The 27019-nt window shown below is 36.5% G+C and overlaps 1 protein-coding gene across 1 annotated transcript in view; it reads left to right on the top strand.

Moving 5' to 3' along the window:
• LOC146005380 (solute carrier family 25 member 32) overlaps window positions 1-27019 on the top strand; it is a 72602-nt gene that overhangs the window by 22120 nt on the left and 23463 nt on the right. Inside the window, exons 5-6 of the mRNA XM_083144595.1 lie at window positions 6811-6924; window positions 10236-10381. Of these exons, the coding sequence (XP_083000721.1) occupies window positions 6811-6924; window positions 10236-10381 (260 nt within the window). The remainder of the gene's footprint in view (window positions 1-6810; window positions 6925-10235; window positions 10382-27019) is intronic.

Genomic DNA, 27019 nt, shown 5'->3' with positions numbered 1-27019 from the left:
GTCCTGATTCCAACCTCACTTTACTTCAAAGAAAGTTCCGAAAGATCAGTTTTCCCACTAACAACCACACGTCAGGTCCACGTGGAGTCCAATAAATTGTCCACTGAAACCTTCCCCACCAATAGCGTTCATCCTAGAAATGACAGCTCTCGTCAAGTCCACGTGGACTCAATGAGATGTTGCTAATTCAGTTTCTTTAAAGATTTTTGAACGTGAAGTTGCGGTTGCGTTATCTTTGCTAGGTTGTGTTATCGTATTGTGCTACTTTTTTATACAATATAAAGACCTTGGGAGTATAACCTGGCAGTGAATGAATGGATGCCTAAACACTGCAGGCAAAAGTGACATCATCGCTTTACTGAAAAACAGGTGGTGGTTCAAAACCAGATACGGTTCTGGTCAGCTTCCCCTGGGGTTGTGTCAAAGATGCCGAACTGGCACTACGTTCAGGACTTCAGCTGTACAACAGCAGCTGTCAGATGTTAAGTGTTCATGTTCCACATGAACTAAAGTGAGAATCATAGAACTTAAGACCTTCTGTAAAGAAAAGCACGTGTACCCTAACAATGTTGCAAACTTATGAAAAAAAAATCCACATAGCCTACAAGGTGTAAAAACATTCAATTTGTCAACAGATGCGGAATAAGCAGCGTATCACTGAGTGATGAACTGCTGAAAGTTATTGAATGTATGTTAAAAAAAAGTTAAAAAATGTATACATCTTGCCTGGTGGCTGACTTTCAGACTCATCACCGAAGTTCCCTGGCTCGAATCCCGGCATGGGTGTTATTTGTGAATGTCCCTTCATCAGTTTCATCTGACGATCACTCATTCTCATTGTCGGGATTAGCCAAAACTCGAAGAAAAGCAACTCTAAATTAAAAAAAAATCAAATACAAAAGGTACATCTTATCCCCCAGAAGTAAGAGGGTTCCATACCAAAGGATTAATTTTCTCTCATATTTTACTAAAAAAAAACCTTGCTAGAAGAATGTGACACATGAGATAAATTAAGTTTTAAAACCGGGGTTTCTTCATTAAATTTATTTGATGTTGGAAAGTGTTATGATTTATTATTATAGATAATGAAAGTAAGCTAATACATATGATTTGATTGACTAAATTAATAATTATGCAGCAAAGACACCAAGGGAAACTAAAACGGCAACTTGGAGAAGCATAAATGTGGGGAAAGAAGACTGTAGAATACAGAAATATTTTGAGACAGTCACATTTTATTGTACGCTACATATAAAATAAAATGCATATTTGGGGGTGAATTTTTAAATATTGTCACATTTTTCTTCTCTCTTGTTGTGAGGTGTTCATTTTAAATACACCTTCCTCACCCTACGGCCTGCCCTCCTTCACTCGCAAAAGTATTTCGGAGTGTGAGGATGTCACCATCCGGATGGTGAACACCTCTGTATTATAGATCGACTCCTGCATCCCATCCCCTTCCCCATTCCCGGAGGATCATCACTGACAATGTGAAATCACACTATCATGCCGACAATCGATATACCACTTCCGTTTCTGTACTTGACTTAGTGAGAAGTATTGTGGTTGGCAACAGCCTAATAACGGATTTCTTCCGCATCATGTAGTCCGTTCTATGAAAGTACGCTAATGGAAGAAAAACATGTAAATTACATTGGATTATACATTTTAAAATATATTTTCATTAAAGGTTTCTGTTTATAATAATCATACATGATTATTGTATAAATTACAATCGATCACGTGAACAGCAAGAAAATAGCGCCAGTTTCAAACATGGCGACTTCCATGCGTGCAGAAAGGTCTCCCGTGTTTTCAGAGTAGCTAGTCTTTCGGAAATACAGCCGTTCGAAAAGTGGCAAGAAGCAGGTTGTTCTTAAGGTTTATATGACGTTGTGTCAGTGCTATCCTGAGCAAGCAGTGAAGTCGGTGTCCAAGTGTAATTGTGTGTCTGCATCTTTGTGTTTTCGGTGTGGTGAAAGAAAGGAAAACGACCGGTCAAGTTGTGAGTCCCGCGAAAAAAAAACACGATGTTGCTCGTATAAACAAGTACACCGATTTTGAGATACGCACAGTACAATGCGAGGTGCTTTCGTATTCTTTCAATCAAAGAGGCAGGGTCCTGTCCACTGTGGGGAAGATGTTGATAGTGATGAATGATGACTATCTCCCCAATTTTAGCAGTCGACGTTAAATCGCCTCTTGTGTCATGTTGAGTTCCTTTTTGGCAAGCAAATTTGACAGACCGTACTCTTGCCAGGATGATGTCTAGCTTTGAAAATGCCTCAAGTTCAAAAAGGAAGTACTGAAGTAAGGTAAGAAAATACATTACTTGCATGAGACGTGCGTAAATATTGTGCTTATTATCGTCTTCTTGTTATCTAGTTCACGAGAAACCGAGAGAAAGATAAACAATCTATTTTTATTCCCCGGCTTATCTTTGTTTAGCTTATGCTAAAACTGACGGTATATTTGTTGCACAAAGGAGAAAACAATACTCCACATGTCAACAATGTTGGGCAATAATTTGGTGGAAATAAAACCAAGAGGCTTGAATTACTGAAACAAATCTCTCTCTCTCTCTTGTATACCTTTGGTGCTGTCATACTGAGAGAGGAAGGGGGACACTGTTAACCCAGTGTCAGATAAATTGAACTTTTGGCATAGAAAAATATGTTCATTCTTGAACAAGAACATGTATTTAATCACTTGTAGAAAATTTATTATACTCGTACTTCAATGTGTAGATTATCATTTAAAATAAGAAGACGTTTTTCCATGTTACGTAAAATTAAAGGTTGTGAGCGAGTAGCATATGATGGCCGCACCATTCACGAACAGCTGGCGCGGAGTGATACGTTACTCGAAGTGAGACAGTTGTTTACAGAAGGTCGGAAGGTTCGTGATTCTTACTTTACACATCACATTTGCCTCCTGCTACCGCAGCAACTGAAGTGAAGCATGTGCAGCAAACATAACAGACAAAGTGGCTACTCCAGCGCTCCTAGCAGCATGCAGGGAAATAATACTAACTGAAAGTCAACCCAGCAAGTGGATGGATTCAAGGGGAACCAAAATTATTTAATAGAAACTTTAACAGTAATTCTTGCAAAAAGGTTAATGACTTGTTTACATGTACGAGGGGTGATCAGGTTGCTCTGACCCTAACATAGAAAGAGCAGCAATGGGATTTCAATTTTTTTTTATTTTTCAACACCCCTGCAACTCAAATGCACTTTTCCCATCGATGCCCCAACGCGTGGGTACCTTGCAAAAAAAAATTCTTCCTAATGGTCCTCCAACCATGAGTCCACAGCCCTTATCACTTCAGAATCATCAGAAAATTTTTGCCCACGAATGTTATTCTTCAAATGTTTAGACAAATGGAAATCACTGTGGGCCAAATCTGGTGAATAGGGTGGGTGGGGCAGCAATTCGAACTATGCATCTGCGATAGAGGCCCTCAGAAAGCATGAGGTGTGGACAGTTGCATTGTCCTGGTGAAGGAGCACACCATGGTCAACATCCCACGCCTCTTTTTCTTGATGGAATCACGTAATTTCTTGATAAGGTCACTGTAGTATGTGCCAGTGATGGTTTGGCCTCTTTGTAGATAGTCCACAAGAAGGACACCCTTGCAGTCCCAGAAAATTGAGGCCATCACCTTCTTGGCTGACGTTTGCACCTTGAACTTCGTTGGTGGATAATGTGGGTGTTTCCACTCCATGCTTTGTGATTTCTGGGTCGAAGTGATGGACCCATGTTTCATCCATAGTTACAAATCGGGCAAGGAAATAGTCTTTATCAACATGAAACTTGTCAAGAAGTTCTTGACTGATGAGCACTCGGGTGCGCTTCTGATCTGGGGTGAGGTTTCGAGGGACCCATCTTGCAGCAATTTTTATCATTTGCAATTCCTGGGTAATTATGTTTTGCACAGTGCCATATGACAGGCCAGACATCTCAGCAACATGACGGATAGTGACTCGACGATCCTTCAGCACGATATTGTGGACTTTGTTAATGTTTTCGGTCGTCATTACAGTTTTTGGTGCTCCACCTGCATGTTCATCCTCACACGACTCTCTCCCACAATTAAACTCACGACACCATCTCTTCACCATACTGTATGAAGGAGCACTGTCCCCTAATGTATCCACCAAGTCCTCATGAATTTTGGATACCGTCCACTTCTTCATAAAATATTTGATCACCGCTCTCACCTCATTTTTCTCCATTCTGGCACATTGACACAACTTCACTCAGTTAAACCCCTGTAAAAAGAAATCTGTACGTTACTTAGACTTGCAATTCAGATTGCAAGCATATAAAGGATCACTAAACAATAACAAAATAAAAAATCAATCGTGACGTCATTCCTTCTATGTTAGGGTCCGAGCAACCTGATCGCCCCTCGTATATTATACAACCTCGTATTTCATTCCCCAAACATGAATCCATTTTATCCTTGGTCATGCTGGTTGAAAGCAGGCGAAACATTGGACCTTTTAAAAGTTGTATTATTTTTCTCTTGGATTCCTGTTCTCTGACCAGTAAGACTCATTACGAGGGGCATTCCATATTGATTTACACTTTGTTTTTTTTGCACCCGCACAGAATAGTTACACCTCGATAGATATGTCCACTTTCTCAATGTAGTCTCCCTTCAGTTCTATACACTTGCTCTATCGGTGTGGCAAATTCTTCAGGCCCTCCTGGAACAACTTTGTTCGAGTGTGTCGCATCCACATCCAGACAGCTGCTTGCAGGTCCTCACAGAGGTTTCTTCAAAGCACTGAACAGGCCTCTTCCTTTCAATTTCAAGTGATGAAAGTTGCTGACACATGCTGTGCTGTTCAATGTGATCCCTGGTTCCAGCCAGTCAATCATGAAGATGCCATCCTTGTCTCAAAACACTATAGCCATGCATGTGTCTGCAGAGGAAGCTGTCCGGAACTTCTTCTGCGAGGGGCTCCCTTTATGTTTCCACTGCATGGATTGGGCTTTGGTCTCCATGGTAACGTAGCCAAGTCTCATCGCCTACATAGTTTTTCATGACTGTGCATGCTCTCCACACACTGCTACCAATCGCCTGTGACTCCATGCTGTCCACGCATCTTCTGGCAGCTGTTGGCGAAATGCACTGTGGTTCACAGGTATTTCACCCCTCTTGCCTGTGCTGATACCTGGCGGCAGACCTATCAGCGACCTTTATAACAAACCAAATGACAGACCGGGGCCTCCCCGATGGTTCAGTGGTAGCGTGGTTGCCTTGTAATGATTGGGTCCCAGGTTTGATGCCTGGTGGAGGCACACGGTTTGGATCCCACTTTAAACTGTAGATCTAGTCTATATTAGTCTTACTGTGCATAAAGTGGACTTAAAACCTCAAATGACCGTGGGTAGTGTGAATTTTGAAAGTGTTAATCAATATGGAACACCCCCCGTATAATCAGGGTAGACAAAAATTAACCTATTACAGAATAAAATAAAAATAATTCAGACACCATCCCCTTTTTCTCAGGAGCTAGCATATTTGTTTTGGCAAACACAGGCTAAGAAAGCCATGAATCAAACTAAGATAAAGCTACACATTTTTAAATGTAACTTGAAAATATTTAATTTATTAATTAATGCAAGATTGAATTAAATGTAATTAATTCTTGCACCGGAGTGGCCTTCCTAAAGAAGGCTCTACCAGTAAAAGCATAAATAATTATGCATTACATTCTAATATAAGGCCAACTGAGATATAATGGCAGTGGTGATGTGAACCCCAAACGCAGAAGCGTTACAAAAACTGGTTATCTATATTGTTAAATTTTATGTTGCTACTTTACCAGGATTGGCCAAAATTTCTTATCTGGCTATTCCTAATATTTTAACATGCAGTAATCTGATTTTATTTTTTATTGTGTCATTTTGAATCACATTATTTTTCTAATAAAATACTGTATTAGGCATGTATGTTGTTTTTCAGTAGTATAAACCCTCTAGCCTTCTTAAACACAAAGGTTTATGGCTGCAGCAACACAAGCCTTCATCTGTCCCTATCCTGGGCAAGATCAATCTTTAATCTTTTCCATCCGTACCGATTTCATTTAGGCCCATCTCAATAATATCTCTTCATCTTTGTTTTGGCCTTCTTACAGGTCTCTTACCATCAGTTTCCCAACAAGAATCCTGTAAACTTATCGTTCCTCTCCCAATTGGTGCCACATGACCTGCACAATGAAGTCTTCTTGATTTATTTATTCTAATAGTATCTGGACATGATTATAAAATATGTAGTTCTAAATATGTCACCTTCTCCACTCACCTGTCTCCCCATCCCTTTTAGGTCCAAATAATTTTTCTGAGGATTTTATTTTCAAATACTCTTAATTTATGTTCATCTTTTAACGTAAGGGACAAAGTTTCACATCCATATAATACTACAGCAAAATTACTGTTTTGTATGTTTTAACTATAATATAAATAGTATAGTATAGTATAATCCAAATACTTAATGAAAAAGTGACATGTGTCACTTAAGATGAACCAATGAATTACAGTCTTCTTATGTAGTGGTGCGAGATGCTGCATTTCATTGGTTCATCTTGAGGGAACACATATCACATGTCACTTGTCATTTTGGTGTGAAGGTTCCCTAAGTCTTTTGGATTTCATCATATTTTCATTCAAATTGTGTATGCAAATGTACACGTGTTTTCAGTTTAAGGCATTCAAAATGCAATACGTAATTTTAAATATCACTGACTACACCTTGCTTTATCTGCGAGTTTTCATTCTGTTATTTCATTATTGCAGGGTTTCGTTCCTGGCATCTTTGGGGTGTCGCATGGAGCGCTTCAGTTCATGACATACGAAGAAATGAAGAATTTCTATAACCAGTACAGGATGTCACCAATCGACACAAAATTGGTAAGCCACTAATTCTACTTTTGATTATTTTCCAGTGGTGATAAAAGTTGCATGTTATAATACAACTTGCTGGTTGTAAAATTGCAGCAAATTTTCCTTTTAAAGACTTTCTCATTATTTTAGTGAAGCACTAAATGCCTCCCAACTCATGTTGACAAACACATAGTCACACTTCTAAAAGTTAAAGTGCAACATAATTTACACACGCGCACACAAAAACAGGGATTGTTTATTTTCCTACATCACTTTATGTGCATGTGTAGTACATGGATCGAATTCTGCACATGTCTAATGGTTTCAGGCATGCATATTTCGTTTTTGACGAAAACCCGAAATGTTATATAAAACATTGTAATGTTAATTTTTCATGTTTCTGAAAGATGTGGGATGCATTTTCCCACCCTATTTTGTCACGAAATAATGCAAAATAGACTTTTAAACATGAAATTTGGAGTTTATTTACCGATGCGACACTTTCTGAAGTCAGAATTATCGTGCGAGTTATGAAATTCACAGAAAATTGATTAATTCTGCTTTATACAGGAATAAACTTAATATTGTGGTAATGACATAAATGTGCTATTAGAAGGCATATGTTTATTTTGTGTAGTAAATGCAGTTTTAAAAACAAATTTGGGATTATATTCACATTTTTAAAACCAAAATGTCATTTTATATGCTGCTCTTTCACTGCTATAACAGCAAAATTTGCTGCTTTTGAACCCGAAATTGACTGTTTTTGTACAGAAATTTTGCATTCTTATTTACCAAAACTATGTTCCTCTACCAATGGTATATAGTAAACTGATTTTCCATATAGTTACTGCAGTGCATAAAGATATTTCCTTATGCTCAGCGTCGAATGACATGGGTACCTGGGGGAAACCCTGGGGGGTAAAGGTGGTCAGGGGCATGATGCTGATCACATCACCCCCACTCATGACCGGATCAAGAAAGTGTGGGGAGTTACCCCCACACCCCCTATACGCCTTCATGGCGTGGTGCTAAGCACAGGGGAGCACTTTACCTTTTTTATGTGAGTAGATTAGCTAATCAGGTTTGGTTCTCTCATCATTCATTATTACTATTCATTAGGAATGGACCGACGTGAAACATGGGCTGATACCTATAAATAACTGATACAAAATTTTAGTGATAACCAATATTCTACTCATCATCCTTCACTGTTTCCTGCCTGTGGCTGGGTCGGCATAGAAGCCAAGCCTCTCCAATTTTTCCTTGTCTTCCGCCATCCTCTCTTTCGATGGTCTTCCAATCTTGTCCTTTTCTCCTAACACTCTCCGCTATCTGCTCTTTCCACCGACATCTTGGTCTCCCCCTTGGCCTTATTCCCACTCCTTGTGCATTGTAAGCTCTTACTGGTAGTCTTTCTGCATCCACCCTCTTTATGTATCTGAACCATCTCATCTGTACCTGATCTATTCTGTCCTGAAGATTCACCACACCCATTGTCTGTCGGATCTCCTCATTCCTTCTAGTCTTCCCCAATATACTCCTTAAAAATTTCATCTCTCTCTGTCATTGTCCAAGTCTCTGCTCCATATGTAATTATTGGTACATGGTATGTGTTATATATTACCATCTTGCATTTGATAGGTACATCCCTGTTCCATATTAATCTTCGAACACTTTGATATAATCCACCACCCATTTGTCCTCTTCTGTTTACCTTCTCATCCATTCTTCCACTTCTCTCAATTATGCTTCCTAGATATTTCAAGCTCTCCACTACCCTCAACTCTTCCGTATCCATCTTTATTATTGGTTCATTTCTGGCTCTGTTTCTTGTTGTTACTGGCACCTCGCTCTTTTCTGCACTGAATTTCATTCCTGCTCTTCTCATTTCCTCATGCCAAGCTCTGTCTGTACTTCATCTTCCCTGTTTCCCCATATTGCTAAGTCATCAGAGATCAACAGGGCCTTCATCACGTCCTCTCCTATCTTCTTCCCAACTTCTTCGTTAATTGCATCCATTGTAATTATGAAGAGCAGTGGGAAAGGAGCACTTCCCTGTTCCCCAGTGGACAGGAGAATCCATGTGTGGTGTGCTTGTGCTATCAATGTTTAACTCGTGTAAGAAGTGCATGATGACATGTGTTTCCTTGATTTTAGCAGCTATGAGTGTGTGAGCCCTTCACCCCTGTGAATTCAAAGTAACTGGCAAACCTGATGACAATATAGCTGACAAACTGAACAAACCCAAATTGAACTTCCTCTCCCCCCTTTATAACTAGGTGTATATGACACTGCAGGGCCATCAGATCTATCAATGAAAGAATCCTGCAACACCTACCCGACTCAAGAAAGCTTATCCAACAGCAAACCTAGTGACAGCCATGGAACTAAAACAATAGAAGCACAGCAACAGTGCAACAAATTCCAACGAGAATGGTGGCAGTGGCCACTGAAATTATTACTGATATAGTAACTAACTCACTCTCTAGCCTTCTTAAACCCAAAGGTTTATTGGCTGCAGCAACACCAGTCTTCCCTGTCCTGAGCAAGGTCAATCCACTCTTTTCCATCCCTACCGATTTCCTTTGTGGCCGCGATGGCTCAGTCGTTAACGCATCTGACTATCATACTAAAGGTCCCAGGTTCGATCCCCGGTCGGTTCAAATCTACCCACCCAGCGTCGAATGACATGGCTACCTGGGGGAAACCCTGGGAGGGGGGTGTAAAGGCGGTCAGGGGCATGATGCTGATCACATCACCCCTAATCATGACCGGATGAAGAAAGTGTGGGGCGTTACCCCCACACCCCCTATATGCCTTCATGGCATGGTGCTAAACACAGGGGAGCACTTTACCTTTTTTTACAGATTTCCTTTAGGTCCATCTCAACGTCATCCCTCCATCTTCACTTTCCTACAGGCCTTCACCATCAGGTTTCCCAACAAGAATCGTGTAAACTCTTCTTTCCTCTCCCATTCGTGCCATGTGCCCTGCCCACCTAAGCCTTCTTGATTTAATTATTCTAATAATATCTGGACATGAATACAAATTATGCAGTTCTAAATTATGTAACCTTCTCCACTCACCTGTCTCCTCATCCCTTTTAGGTCCAAATATTTTCCTAAGGACTTTATTTTCAAATACTCTTTAATTTATGTTCCTCTTTTAATGTAAGGGGCCATTGAAATTAATAAAACTATAAGGAACAGCTTTCTGGGAAAAGTGAGTACTAATGTTCTCTGTATCTATTTACTCCAGCATCTCTCATTTCCCAATTATAAATTCAAGTACAGTATTAAGTTTCTGAAGTTAAAAGAAGTTGTAAATTTTTACAGGGAACACTTGAGTACCTGGGCTTTGCGGCCGTGTCAAAACTGATTGCAGCAGCAGCAACATATCCCTACCAGGTGGTGCGAGCCCGCTTGCAGGACCAGCATCAAGACTACAAGGGAGTCTTCGACTGCATTCAGAGAACTTGGAGGTATGAACGTGTAAAAGGTTTCTACAAGGGATTAGTTCCTTATCTTCTTCACGTGACACCCAATATATGTCTCGTTCTGCTTATCTATGAGAAATTTACAGGCTATAGCTGATGTAAGCTGTAAGACATAGGATGGCTCAAGTTTAATTAATTTATGGTATTTCTTGTATACTCCCCTACACAGCACAGGGCACTGCATCCTAATTGCAATTGCGTTTTGTGCTCTTGCCAGTTCCTTAATGCAGTTGAACCCAGAATTGCATGTACTTGAAACTTTTTTCTATATTTATTGGTGCATACTTAAAGCTAGAAAAAGGGAGAGCTTCATTTTCACTTTATTTATGATCTGCTCTTCACACAAATTAGACATTTAGGTGGAGTACGTGAAGGGTGCTAGAGGTAGACTATGAATGTTTCTATGGGGAATCATAATTTTATTTTTAAACAAAATGCTGTTGCCGGGTTTGTCAAAATTTGAAGTAGAACACAATTATAAATTTGTTTTTGTGCACAGTCAAATATATTTTTTAAATTTTAGCTCTCTCCTTTTTCTAGCCTTGTAAAAACTTTTAACCTGTTGGTTTCTTATTACACAGTTCCATACGTGTGAGTGGTGTATGAATGTAGATATGTTAAACCTCAGCATGGATTTCCATTTGTACAATGTTATATATGACAGGCAATTTTTATTGTGTACTTCAAATAAAGCTCGTGCTATTATGTAAGAGATTTCAGATTTAAACGTTTGTATCCGAGTTTTGATTGGAAATACTCAGCACAGATTTTGCTACCATTTTGTTCATTTGCAATTACTATACATGTATGTATCTATCTTCATTATTCATTAATAACATGCTTTACACCAAGATTTGAAGTTTAAAAGACATGTATTATGTAATACTTGGTTAACTTTTGAATTGAAGCTGCATAACTTTGTATGTGGCACAAGAACTCTATCAGATTTACAAAGCTTGCTTCATTTTTCACTATCTCAGCTACAGTTATAGTTTAGTGTTTTTTTGCAACATTGAGAATAACACAACTTAGTGTTTGTAAGTCACATCACCACAGTACGCTGATCAATACTAATTATATTTGTCTTCTGTAATATTGTTAAGAACAAAAATAAATCTCTTGGAATTTGCACGCAAGGAAAGAACTGAATAGAATTTCTGTATCAAAATATTTCTGCAACTGGATCAACAATAGTTTGTTTACAATGGAAAAGTATTCAGAGATGAAAATTCTATAGTTTCTGCTAATACTCTGGCCTCCGTACATAAATTATGCAATTCTTAACTTTAACTTTCTTCCATAACTACGTAATGAATCCCTTGCTGGAAAATTTATAGCTAGAAATTTAGTAAATACATAGAAAGCAATCATATTGCGTAACAAAAACATTGTTGTAGTTGCACATTTTATGGAGCACAAATTTATCAGATTCAACCAGCCTATCCTGGAATTTTATATGTTGCCAATTTAAAGAGAACGCTAACCTGTGTGTGTATGTGCATTTGGCGAAATACTGTTCTGCAGTAGTAAAACAAGGAGAGCTTAAAACTTGTATGGTAGCATGTGAGCATTGATGTAAGTGAATAAGTATTACAACTTCTTTCCAAACACACAAACCAGTTTACAAGTAAGGAATTTTTTATCGAAATCTATGTGCTGGCAGGAAGTGAAGTCTCTTTATTCGACCATGTTGGAGGTTTTACTTGGTTTGCTCATATCTTGTAACTTCTTCCATTTGTGCAATATTTTTTTGAGTACCCTGTACCTTTGAATACGCAACCGGAAGGAAGATACATGCTGGCTGACAAAATCCTTGAGTTTTGTGTGGAAAAAGTGAGGGAGATATAGTTTTTCCTTGGTTTCAATAAAGAAGTTTGTCAGGAAATTGGCAGAATTTGTTTGATGCAACAGTAAACATTAATACATAACTGAGACATTTAAATTAGAACACTTTTTAAATTGTATATTTAATACCTTACACCTGAATTATATTGCACAAAAAATTGTTTCTAAAAAAAAAATTTCCCCAAACAACACACACACACCAAGAGAATACTTTAAGGGTACAATGTACAGTTTTGCATAAGGTACATATTTACTTCCATTTATAACATCATTAAGCCTTGTTTCCATGATATGAAAAACTCAATATGCTGACCAAGGCAGAATTTTATTTTATTTTAAAACATTAACTAAACGTAACGTTTCAACCTTCTAGCAAGGTTTTCTTCAGACAGAGTCTGTCTTGGCCAGCATATTGAGTTTTTCATTACTTCCGTTATGTCAAAATGTTACCAAGTATTAGGAAAATAACAGAGCAGTGACTTCTAGATTATAAGCGGATTTATGTAAGTCAATTATTAAATCACAGCCAGTGTACAAATTTTGACCCTTTAATTTCTCTGTTACTATATATTTTTTGGTTTTAAATTTTGTGTAGGAATACAAAATACTACAGTTTACAACATAACTTTCAAGAAATTGTATGTAATTTTCTTCAAATGTCGTCCCAAAAATATTAAGAAAACTAGAAAGAAAAGAGAAATTTCAGTTGATTCCCTCTTTATTTTCCTAACTATTCCATGAGTGCTGGATATTGATGCCAATAAGGCATTTCTTATTTCCATTCTGAGTTACAATTCGATCAGTGTTGCAAACCTAAAATAATTCCAATACAAGTAAAGATAGCAAGAATTACATCTCACCCATCGTGTCAAGTGACCAAATGTGCAGCACACATTCTACAAGGACAAGCAGGAAAAAAGCAAAGAAATAGTGCTTGTGCTCCCATCAAGTTATGAAGTGAAATATGAAACATTATCAGCAAAACAATCTGCTAACAACGTAGAAAACCATACACTTTTCATAAAAACACTGCGATTTGTACGCATTAGGGAAGAACATAGTTTTACGTTCTCCATGCTGAAAGGGTTAAATATAATCTGTTCTGCCTTCCGTGTATTTCTTATAGAGATTGGAAATTATTGTGCGTCAACTTAAAATTCTCGCAAATCTTCATACAGGCCAGTTCTTCAACCTTTCATCCATGTGCTTTGTTCAGTTACATTGAGTAACATGTGTGTAGAGTACTTAAAAAGTAAAAAACAGTACTTCCAAAAGGGCCCATGTAAAAATCCAGCTGTCAGGCCACGTAGATGTCTCTGTGCTTCCTGAACGAAATTGTACCTCTTGTCCTTAATAAGATGCATATCACATTAAAGGAACTCTAACCAGATTAACCTTAATTTTCTAGCACATTTTTATTCGAAAAATTGCACAGAGTACTTGAGTACACAGTAGTTTTCAATCCAGTACATTGTATTGTTCCAGTCCAACTACAACAAATTATTAATTATTTCCTGGAGATTTTCCTGCATTATCATTTCTCTATCATTTCCTGTTAAGTAGAACCAGAAGTAAAGAGATGGGATTTGAAATCAGACATGTTTATATTCATTAGCACAAGCACTTTAAAATTCACATCCAATTAAGCCAAAAACTGTAATGAAGTATATTTACAAGTAATATGGAATTAATGCTTATGTAAAGATTGAACAATCCTCTTCTTTTTTTTAATTTTACGTCTAGAGCCACTTGTTTTACGAATCGTTATGTTGAGAAATATTTCTGCGAGAGTTCATGACAAGTTTTATAAAGAGGTAAAGGTAGGTTACTAGTAGTGGATGTATAGGTAATTTTGTGTGAGTAGAAGCATACCTATTGGCCCAAACAAACCTCAATAGACATTAGTATTCAAAGTGGAAGCCATTTGCCCCATGTTTGGCCTCCATATTGAATAACAAACCAAGTGTCATACTGTCATTTTTTGCATCTCCAATGAGTAAAGAGCCCTTGAATATGTAGATTTTGATATTAAATATACATATCTTAATCCACCTGATGCATTTAGTCAACATTTAAAATATTAATTTGTCCATTAAGATTTTGGGTCTTGCAATTTATCCAATTCCATCGAATTTGGCACCCCTCAAAAGTGTAGGAAATGGCATGTCTAATTCCCATAACGATAAAAAAAGAAATATATATCTTCATTTTGGAAAAAATGGTCACAATTTTGAATCCTAAGGGCATTTTTGTTGGGGGTTCAGATCTTAAATGCTTTCTAGGGGGGTGATACATGTTCATGCGAAGTGGCATGCTTCTAGTCAAAACTGCAGTAATTTTCCTGTAGATCCCGTACTACAGCCTTGTTTATTCTGGTGTCATCTATGTAAGCAGTTGGTTTGAACAAACTGAGAAATAAAATACCCTCACTGTACAAGTACCAATGAAGTGTTGCATACCTTTCTCACATAATGAAAAGAAAACCACCAAAATTGCATGACAGAAAGGAAGAAAAATCAGTTCCCACTGAAGGACGCAGAACAGTTGTATTCATGTAAAAACATGCAGTGTATCTTGCTTATGTTTTTCTGGATACAGTTACTGAACTATTTGCAAGTTAATACATAAATATATACAGGGTGAGCCAGAGATGTATACCCATTTTGGAATGAACAGTACACAGTTAATTGTACACCAAACTCTATTATTTTTGTTGTATAATGTGTGATATATTGCCATTTATTTTACATTTATTTATTGCAGTCACCATGGAATCGTCGTCTGTGGATCATCGCGTGTTCACGTATGATGCCTATGTGAGAAACGGCAACTCAGTGGTTGCAGCTCAGAGGCTATTCTGCCAGCACTTCCACATAAGGCGACATGGATCAGTTCCAACATGCAAAACAATCTTAAAATGAGTTAAGCAGTTTCGAACCACAGGGACTGTAACTCCAAAAACACCACCAGATGCTGAACCTCTGAGCTGCAACATAGGCATCATACATGAACACGCGATGTTCCACCGCCCACGACTCCATGGTAACGCAATAAATAAATGTAAAATAAATGGCAATATATCACACACATTATACAACAAAAATAATACAGTGTAGTGTATGATTAACTGTGTAATGTTCATTCCAAAATGGGTATACATCTCTGGGTCACCCTGTATATACAAAAAAATGCACCTTCATACCAGTGAAAGGTTAAGCACATTTTGTGTATATATATTTATATCTTTTCCAAAATTTTCCCATAATATGAACATATGTATGTGTATTGTGAGTTTCGTTATTTAAATTCTTGTTACCTTATGTAAGAAACTTGCAAAGTGCCCATAATAAAGTAGTTTGTTGTATGAAAAAATTACTCTTGACACTGGTACTGATCCAATACTGCTAAAAAAAATTCTAAACTCATGGACTTGAGAAATTTTTTTAGCTGTACTGTGGACTTCTCACAGAGTTAGGAAAATTCCTCTACGTAATAAATGTATGTGCTATGGAAAGACTGTTTTTTTGTGATAATAATAATAATAATAATATAGGAAATTGATTAGTATTATCTGTGAACAAATAATCAAGATAGAAATATGGAAACCCGGAGAAAAAAGTTCAGTGTAATGTTTATATTATTACATTTATATCTACATAATGAAATGTATCTACCCTTCCTATATTTTTTTTAAAATCCAGCATGTAATTGTAGTAACAATTAAATACTACGTAAATTGCACATTCTATCCAATGAACAAGTTTCAAATTACACAAGGGTTGCTACCAGCACCATTTTAACCATGTTATAAATTGAAGTTTATGTACATGCACATTCTGCATCAAGATATTCAAAATATGCACTTTGTATTAACTGACAGAATTTAATACTTTTAAGTTCATATAAACCATTCTTACTCATTTTTAAATACTATCTAATGTCGCCAAAGAGTATTCTAGAAGTCGCCAAGTTGCAGAAATGAAATCAACAGGTATTTTTTTTTAAAAAAAAAAAACACTGCATGATCTACATTACTTACCTTGACCAGTACTACATAAAGGTTTACCTGCATATTAAAACAAAAAAAAAAAAAGCAAAATACCCCGTATGTGTTTAGTCTTCTTGCGTAATCAGATAGGAATAATAGTAATCTATAGTGCAAAAGGCACAGACAGGCAGTTAAACAGATAACATTTCTGATTTCAAACTGAAATGATAAAAATTTGTGCTACATAAACTGAGCACTGTATTTTTGGCTCAAAATATAAAGCCAAGCATCTTCCAAGTACAGTCGAACCTCTATATTATACAACTATATATAATATATCTATATTTAATATCGTTACATTAGACAATAGGTGATAGACACGGTCTTGGAATGCAACACATGGGATCTGTCCAGTGGATGTTCTCATCTTTTCGCCGACATATGCCACCGTGCCTATCATGTATTGCCTAATATAACAGTATTCCAAACTTTTTATGAGGAGTATATTATGTTCCAAGATTTTTCATTTTCTTGCATTGTGAATTTTTTCCACCTCAGTCCCCTGAAAACTGAAGTTGCACTGTACATATTTCATAACTTACTTCATCAACTTATCTGTAAGTTCATTATGTCAGTATGAATTATGCTAATTTGTTAAAAATACAGTACTGTATGAGTTAAATGTATAGTTCATGTTGTTATGAAAACTGCAACTATACAATTATTTTAACATCGTTGAAACATGGGTCATATTACATTGAAATAATTATTTCTTTACACACACAAACTTAGACATGTGCATATGTATAATAACTGTTCTCGCACATATCCTGTTCTGAATTTCAATATTTCAACATTTACTTTTTGGCTACATGAACTGAAGTGGACTGTTATAATTGAGGAACATAGCTAGAATAATTCTGGTTCTTAGTTCTGATTTAGTTCTGGCAAGAAAAAGTTATCTATTAATCCATCATCATACTGATTGCATACAGTTTATTTTGTAATTGGGATAATGTTTATTTGAGTGGAGCACTCTTCTACAGTTATTTAAAGTATCAAATGCCAACTAGGATTGTTGAACACAATAGATTTTCATCTATTAAGGTTGAAGAAATTCGTGCTATTGCCTAAGCCAATTCTAATTCTTGAATGGGAATTATTCTGTTTAGTAAAGAATTTGTCACACTTATTGTCACTACAACATTCCTTATGAAAGACAAAAAGAGCAGAAAGCTTCCTTTCTTCAGTTCCATAATGCTTATAAGAGGACGAAATAGCTGGTTAACTGCTAAAAGCAAGAAAAATGTTAAGATTTTGAAAACACTGCAGATCAAACACTAGAAGCACCTAGAAGCATACAAATGTCAATGTCAGTTTTTAATATATGTTCGTACAATTACATCGGGGAGAATTTGAATATTAAACAGTCATTTATTCACAAAATCTACTTTTACCACAACACCGACATAGTAACTGTATGCATTGCATAATTCCTATACTCTGTCCCACGAGTCTGTGGAGCAAACAAACAAAAATAAATCCTCCATGCAAGTAGTGACACTAGAGGGCTCGACCAGTGCATGTGCGAGAGGGAAAGCAATTTCATGGAGTGGCAAGGTCACTGTATGTACCAGCAGTTGCATTGCTTTGTTCCGCCCGCTAACTTTCTCCCCTTCTCTACAGTTATGCACAGTGTTGCTCTACAGATAGACTGCACAATTAAATTCCTGGACAGCATTTCACATATCCTAGAATTTACCTGAAATCTGGATATAGCCTTATCTGTTGTTTAGTCGCTCTTTTATTGGTTTATCTTCTGTTGTAACACTGTTTCCAGCTAATACCTACCAGGTATTTACAATGTTTATAATTAATGTATATTTTTTTTTGCAAGGAAGGGAGTTAGTACATCTCTATTGAAGGGTGCTTGTCTATTTAAGTTTAACCCTGCGTTACGCACGTAATTTTCTGTAACGTACTTGGGTACATTGAGGGCACCTGTCACCCAACTCTTAACTGTCTTGAAGGTATGAATTATTTTGCACATCCATCCTGAATATTACTTTGTTTCTTCTCAGATCAGCAGCAATTTTCTGCTGCACTTTCTAAGTGGTGTAATATTATAGTTAATGTCACTTGCATTGTTGGGGTACAGTTGTCCCCCACATGCCTGGATATGTAACGGTAAAAGAAGTGTTATGTTTACTTTTAGTCACGTGGTCACTTTCATGTTCACTTTCGTCACCAACACATATCCCCTTCCTCACCAACCCACTTCCGTAAAACATCTGAATCTGCAGTGTGCTCTGTCTTTTGATGATTTGATATTTTTCTTCTTACGTATTGAGGCACATGAATGACAACTGTCCTCGAAGCATGTGACTGACATTAACTTTGTAATATTACATGGCTTAGAAATGTAACAGAGCAACAAATTTTAGCTTAGAACAAAGACAAAGAAAGAATGTTCAGCTACACAAATGCACTCATGTGCAGTAAGTATAGTTCCCAGTGTTGCAATCTCGCAGTGAATATCAAGGGGTGACACTGGTACCCCATGTCCCAACCGGAGGGTTAATGCATAATTTTGATTTGAAATTTGAGTTTGGAGTAAATACAATATCATGTGGGAACAGTTGTGATCACCACCATATGTAATTGTATACAGCTACCAATAATACATCCCTCTAGGCATAAAAATTCTTTACTTTAATTCCAGTTGAAAATTTACTGGCAGAGGGTATTGCTATCTTTATGTTTGCAAATTTGTTTCAAGCATATTTTAATATCATCCTTGCACCTGGTCTTTGTACTTCCACAAGGGCTTCTTAATATGATTTTTTTTTCTCTTCTGAACCTTTTACCGAGTATATGTAGAAATGTTTGAAATGTATAGAACAATGCAACTATCATATTTTATGAACCCAGAAGAAACAGCTCAAAACAGTTTTTGTAAGGATGCAATGCTGTGTTCTGTGGAAACGTGAGTGCATAGTGATGAAATCTCAAGAAAGTAGTGTTGCAATGTGCATTCTCCTTAACTTTGTAATTAACCCTTAACCCAACATAAAAAAAATATTTTCTTAGAAATAATGGTCTGAGACAATGCTCTGAGAATTATTGGTGACCACTCTTGAAAAACACCCATTTGAGAGAGCGTTCTCTAAATATTTGTGTGTGACCACACAGTACAAATACCGGTTTGAGTGACCACACTAAAAATAGAGCAAGAGAGAGGAATAGAAATATTGGTCTGAGTGACCACTCTCTAGAAATATTGGTCTGAGTGTACCACACTCTAGAAATATTGGTCTGAGTGACCCCCCACTAGAAATATCGGTCTGAGTGACCAGTCTCTAGAAATATCGGTCTGAGTGATCACTCTAGAAATATCGGTCTGTGACCACTCTAGAAATATTGGTCCGAGTGATCATTCTCTAGAAATATTGCTCCGAGTGACCAACTACACTAGAAACAGTCTGAGATCACACCTTTATAATAATATAATAATTTCCATATATAGTCTTTAGACATTACATTAGCAGTATGTCAGAATGGTATGTCCAATTGTGCATATGCATGAAAATTTTTCACTCGTGACACACATACATATCAATGGTTTATAAAATGTATGTTAGACATAATGGTCTCCGAGACATAACATTATTACAATAAAATAACAAATATCTTACAAAACGTGCAAAATCGGTATCAGCAAGAACCCAACTAAATATTTGGAAACTACCAAGACGATGGTGGCACCAATAAACAGTGTGGTGATAGAAAAGTGGCAAATAGATTTACCTGGTCTAAGATACTGATATGTCGGGTTAAAGGTTAAATGTGTATTCCTTACACCTTAATTCTCATTATGCATTGGTATATTTTTTTTGAGAATTTTGAGTGCTTTTGCAAACTAGGATTTGTCCTGTTTTGTCCCATCTGTAGCTTATAACGAGTGAGAGTCAAATTACAGTTATCTACAGAAGGAGATGGAAATATTGTTTATCTATGGAGCTTTGCTTGGCTCCATTGATGGCTCAAGTCCTTATTTATGTATGGGCTATTTTTAAATATATAAAGTTTGAAAACAAGTCAGTATTTTATGCAGCCAGTTTGAGGATAAGTCAGTTAACCTTTGGTTTTAAGTCTCTAAAAAAATTCTCATAATTTTCTGATGAGACTGTGCTGAGGTTTTTAAAGGAATTATCTTTTTGTGATATAGTTTGGATAATTGTTTTATTTTTATGGTGATTTGTACCCTTACTGTGCCATAGCAATATATTTGTATATAGTTTTTGTCCTGTACCCTTGTATTCCTCAACCTTTCATTTTTAATGCTTCTTCATAATTATGTATTGAAAATAGTAACAACAGATCAAAATTTGTTAAATTTAATTTTTTAATTGAAATTCTACAAATATTCATGACTTATTTCTGTTGAAGTCTACGGTTGTTGTTAGAAGCATAAAAAACACAGTGTGACGTTTCAGGCGAACACACGCTCCCTTCATCAGACATTTATTTTTAGTTTGATTAAAGATACAGTAATAACAGTGGTTACAAATCTTGAAAAAAAAAATCAGTTATACAATGGATCTTGTCAATATTACCATTGTTAGAATGTAGCAACTTAACTGTGAAGCAGTCTGTTTTATTATTATTTAAGATGAAATTTTTTGTCACATTTTTAAAAAAATATAAATCCCAAATATCAGGCAATTCAATTGCCTTAATGTGACCAAAGTGAAAAAGAAAATTTCATAGTGGGTTTAAAGATTCGTAACAATTGTTGTAACTGCATCTTTAATCAAACTAAAAAATAAATGTCTGATGAAGGGAGTGTGTGTTCTCCTGAAACGTCACAAGTAACTGTGTTTTTATGCTTGTAACAACTGTAGACTACAAGAGAAATAATTCTGCAATGCATACATACAAGATAAATTATTCATGACTTGCAGTAAATTTATATTTGAGTTATATGGAGTATTATTTTTATGCCAAGAATTCCTCTGGAAAGCTAACAGACTGAGATGGTCCAGCCAGTGGGCCTTGGTAGATATGAGCTTGTCATAAGGTGATAGTTGGTGTGTCTGGAGTTACCTGTGTACGATCAGTGACTTATATGTACTTTGGAATGTTAATTTGAGAAAGCATATGTTATAATTAATAAATTTCAATGAGAGAAAGATCATTAGCTATCGGTCTTCACATATTGTTTGACATTTCTTCAGAGTTTTGTTATTGGGGAAGCTAAACAGCATTGTTTTAGTGAAATACTTGTCAAGAACTTTCAGATACAAACAAGTGTCCTCGGGTTACGAGCTAGGATAGCTCAAATTCCACCTTTATGGTAATTATTAATTTGTAGAATCAAGATGTCCTGTAATTTCTGAAAGGTTTGCGTAACTGCAGCTTTGAGTTATTAAATAAAACACAAGTCACTACTTACTTGTGGTTTAACAGTGTTTTGGACCCGTTGCCAAATCATTCCTCAGGGTTGTCCAAAGAAATCACATAACACTAGAATCAGATACCCCCCTAGAACTGCATTTTGACCCCTAGTAAGATATGCATTTGAAAATTCTATTTATTTTAGAATGGGAACATATTATTATTTTCTGTGCTTTTTGTATTATAATCAAAGTGTTTAGTTAGTTTGTGATACATTTTGATTACAAAAAATATATATATAATTATCAACAACTTAACACTCCAGAATACTTAGCATTTCACCACGAAAAACTGCTACTGGTATGACATGTTCAGAGAAGTCTTTCCCGGTCCAAGAAGACTACCTACATGACGACATGTAAACTGTGACAAGTGGGAACATGCTAAAGATAGGATCACACAGGAACCGCAACCCAACGCTGATATCGCAGCCCACATAATTGAACATTTACAGGGGTCAATTTGACCCCTTCCGCTGTTCTAGGGGTAGAACATGAAATTTCACAGAAATAAATTATATTTTGTAGATTTCAATGTACCATCTTAAAAAGGACAAAGAATTTGAGAAGTCACAAAATTTCGAGGAAAAATTTATAAAAACAGGGTAGTTAAAGAAACTGAGAAGGTAACATCATTCTAGTGTTAAGTGGATTTAAGCAGAATAAATGTGATTTCTTTGGACAACTCTAAGGGAGGATCTGGTAACGGGTCACAGGATCTGCAAAAATCATGAATGGCATTTTCATTGTCTAATTATCCTGGAAATTATGCAAAATTTCAAATTTGCATTAATTTTGCACCAATTTGTGATTTAAGGATGAATTGATGCTTATGGTTCATTGATTGACTGATTTCATTTTATTTTACTTTGCTTTTGTGCCACTTTTGGCTAATTTGCGAAGATGGGGATGAGTGATGACATGATGAAATTGATGAATGGACACTCACAAACATCCAAGCCCAGGCTGGGATTCGAACCTAGGACCCCTGGTGTTGTAGCGTGATGTGCTAACCACTCCACCACAGGAGCCGGCTTGATGCTTATGGAACTTGTTACTTGCACACTAATATTAATCATTATTTTGAAAAACTTTTAATTGTTACAATTTTCAAACGTCATTATCATTGAAGATAAGAATTGGAAAGAGTATCGGCATCGATATAAATATCGGTTCAAAATGGTATCTGTCAGCCCTAGATTCATTTACTCTTCCTGATAGTACATGAAAGTTAGAGGTAATCAACAAACATTCATGCCAGTTATGTTTGTTTGCTTAGCACCTCAAAATCTATATATATATATATATATAAAAAAAAACAGTTTCTTTTCTCTGTAAAAAAATCATTTTAGAGCAGTGTAATTCCTCAAAAATTTTGGAAGAGCCCATGCCTAGCAATACCAATGATCGTGAAGATTTCTTGGAAAAAGGAAATAGCAGGCTCCTATCTAGAGAACCAGACAACAGGTGTAATGCGGTTGGATGCCCTAGCCATGCATCATCCAGTGAACAGTTGTTTGGCAAGTGACCATCAAATGTATTGTTGCGCTATGGAATTTTTTCAGTTCCCAGTACTTGTAATTTTACATGGAATGTGAAAGATATTGTGAAACCAGTATTTCTTGTTTATTTTAATGAGAATAATGTAGGAATTTGTACTAAAATCCAAGCATTAGTTGTAATTGATGTTACGGGTTGCATATTTTGTATGTTGTTACTATTTCTTAATTAGTTAGATAATAGGTACTGTGTTTAATATTTAAAGGAAACCAGACCAAAATAAAATTTACTATTGTGCTTCGTTTTCCAAGTTCCCAGCAGAACATGTTGTAAACCTTTATTTAGAGCATGTGGCACAGTAAGGGTCTTTCAGAAAAAAGCCTTGCTGGTTCGAGGCAAAAAAACTGTGATGTTTCTATATCGTTTTTTGTGTGAAATGTGTGTGTATATTCAGATGTAGTGATGGTCATGAGAAATCCAAAAATGATCTCAAGAGCCCTCACTTACAATGTGTGTGGTAACAAAACGTGAAGTACTCATAATGGAATATGGTTTATCTGTTACCATCTCATATAATCAGGTAAATGTGTTTGTTTTCCTTAGAAGTGTTTCTTTGCAGGGAAAATGGTGAAAATACTCCCATACCCTGTTTGTCAGTCAATGGAAACAATATGTTAGATTTTAACCATCTGCTTCATAACATCTTAGTTTTTTTCACAATAGGGTCTCATTTATTCTACATTATTGCAAATTTAAAACTCATCAGTGGATTGTTCACTAGGATTTTTATTAGCTTCAACATGACAGAAGAACATATATACATAGTGAATATTGTACCATTGTAAAAAAGATAATTCAACAATATTCCTAGACTGATCATTATTATAAATGAATGAAATTAATTACTAAATTTTTAGTGTTGTCCATAACTGTCTGGAACATAATGATGTTATGTAATATTGTATCAGAAGTTTTGTTTTGATCCTTCTTATGTATGTAACTCCTATGTACATCTATATTTAGTTCCATAAATGTCTCGGTTACTGCTGAAGTTGGTTAGTTGTTTTGGTTGTATACACATTTTCCATGGTGAGAAAGATAGCCAGTAACCCTGCTCCAAAGTTTAAAATATATATAACTTTATTTTTGACCCCATTGTCAAAAAAATTATTGTAATTGGTCATGATTATTGGATAATATAACAAGGGCAGGATTGTTGAAAGAAACCTGTGACCAAGAAGACATTATTGTGATTGTAAACCAAATGTTAAGACATTCATAAAGTGTTTTATATTAAGTGAATGCTTTTGTTTATCTATATGGTTCATTTTAATTACCCTGTTGTCCATATATTTAAGTTGGTATTGTTTTTATGCATATTGCATTATACTGATAGTAGAGAATATTTGTACTGAAAGTATTTCTGAAGAAATGAAACTTCACAGTCCGTTAACATAGTTCTTACTCTTAGGTTTATGTGCTTGAAAAGTATGTTTGGTTAGTTGTGTTTCAATATTGGTAAAGAAAAGAAGTCATTGTACCATGCGTTCATTTCGATCTTCAGCCGAGAGATCGGGAGAAGCGTGGCAGGCGGCGCTGACGGAGATGCCGACATTTGCAGCCTGTAATGCCCGCTTATTTTTATGGACATATGCAGACATTTATATAAATATTGCAAAACGAGCACTAACCTGTGTTATAACATGCAAAAGTTCTTCTGTAATTCATCCAAATTCTGCTCTTATATACACAAATAAATACGCTTTAGAAACGATGTTAAGAGCCACATATAATAAAACATTTTAATCATAGTTTTGACCAGTAACGTCCTGCTTAAGTTTATATCCTTGAAAGAGTTTTGTGTCGATGGGGATCGTTTGGAGGTTTCGAATGTGCAACACTGTATCAAGATTACGCTGCAGACAAAACCGTTAAAAGTCAATGGTTTTCGTGAGCTTCCTTGTAATCCGAAATCTCTGAGCTCGAGTTTTTTGTTCCTTCGCGACTAGATGAAGACAGCTGTGAATATAGTGGCGAGCAGATGTAAACCAAGAGCGTGTTAATTTCGTACTGTGCGCAAGTGTGTTATTCTTGGTTACTTGCTGTTACTTTTTTGTGTTATTGCATTGTGTATGTGTGTTGTGTCAGTGAGACGATTGGAATGCCAGCTGCAAGGTTTGCATTAGAACAAATAACTTTTATGGATGACACGTGAAAATAGACTCGTGTCGAGACGTGTGTAGGCAATTTGTACAGAAATTCCCAGACGTTTCACCTCCACATAGAGATATGGTTTGACATCTTGTTCTTAAATTACGAGAAACTGGATCGTTAAATTTTAAAACACCTAAGCAAAAACGGCGGATTCTAACCGAAGCAAAACTTGATGAAATTTGTGCAGCGTTAGAACGTCCTCCAAACAAACCTCTACGCCGTGTTTCACAGGAGATGGGCATGTCAAAATCATCAGCACATACAACCACTAAGCTACTAAAATCAAAACCGTACTCATATAACACAGGTTAGTGCTCGTTTTGCAATATTTATATAAATATCTGCATACGTCCATAAAAATAAGCGGGCATTACAGGCCGCAAATGTCTGTATCTCCGTCAGCGCCACGCTTCTCCCGATCTTTCGGCTGAAGATCGAAATGAAGGCATGGTACATGAGGGGGAAGGAAGGATTCTAACTTGGCCAGGGTTTAAATGTGGGATTTTAGTATTCTATCAGTCTCATAGCACAAGGAGATTCCAAGCTATTGTCAGGGTTCATTATAGTTTTGACTATTTATGTATTCCATAGTCTGCCTGGGCCTCCCCAATGGCGTAGCTGTAGAGTCATCGCCTTGTAATCATGGGGCTCGTACACAGTGGAGGCACATAGTGTTTTCGATTGCAATTTAAACTGTAGACTGAGTCCCAATTAGCCTATCTGTGCATAAAGTGGTCTTAAAACTCCAACTCATAGTTTAAATCCAGGTATTTCTGTTCCAGCTGTGGGTATGTTGCTGCCATATCTTTTTCACACAGTCTTGAACTACCCTTCAACTAGTTAACTTCTGCTCTGTCTCCTTGCGGTCCATATGGCAGGGAAGAGCTAAGGCATTACACAAACTTACCCTGCTACTTTGAAAACTGTTACAACTGCAAGTCTGAAAATAATGTGTTGTTACCTGGCTAACAGTGTGCACCACTTCACTTTGCTTGTTTACACAAGGTGATAAATGTTGATGGAACAAGTATAAACTTGCTTCAGTACCAATTTAGAACAGTGGCTATAGGTGTTAGATTCTTGTTTTCATCTATGTTACCTTACAGATTACTTGAAGTATCAATATAAATTCAGTTTTACTTACGTTTTTTACGAGTATAGTTCGTTCTTCAAGTACGACGTTTCGAGAGATAACTTCTCTCTTCTTCAGGTTATAAGCAATTCATAGGGTCTTAACTTCGTCAAAATATTTCTTCCATAGTCAACAGGATCAAGGACGAAGCTAAGACCGTTTGAATTGCTTATAACCTGAAGAAGAGAGAAGTTATCTCTCGAAACGTCGTAATTGAAGAACGAACTATACTTGCAAAAAAGTAAGTAAACTGAATTTATATTGTTAATCTTGTGAGTAATTTGCACATAGTAAATATGAACGTACTTGAAGTATACAGGGTGATTCTAAAGGTATAGTACAAACGAAAACCACAGATACCTCCCATGAAATAGAGACGAAAGTTCCCCTTCCACTTTGCCGAGAGATGCCTCCGTGAGGAGCTAGACAATGCCGAAAACGTGTGAAAATGAACTTCACACCTCTGTACAGCCAGTACCAGTGAAGAT

The sequence above is a fragment of the Lepisma saccharinum genome, chromosome 23 (genome assembly GCF_977018435.1).
Source record: "Lepisma saccharinum chromosome 23, izLepSacc3.1, whole genome shotgun sequence".
Lineage (NCBI taxonomy): Eukaryota > Metazoa > Arthropoda > Insecta > Zygentoma > Lepismatidae > Lepisma > Lepisma saccharinum.
This window is presented reverse-complemented; position numbering and strand designations above follow the sequence as displayed.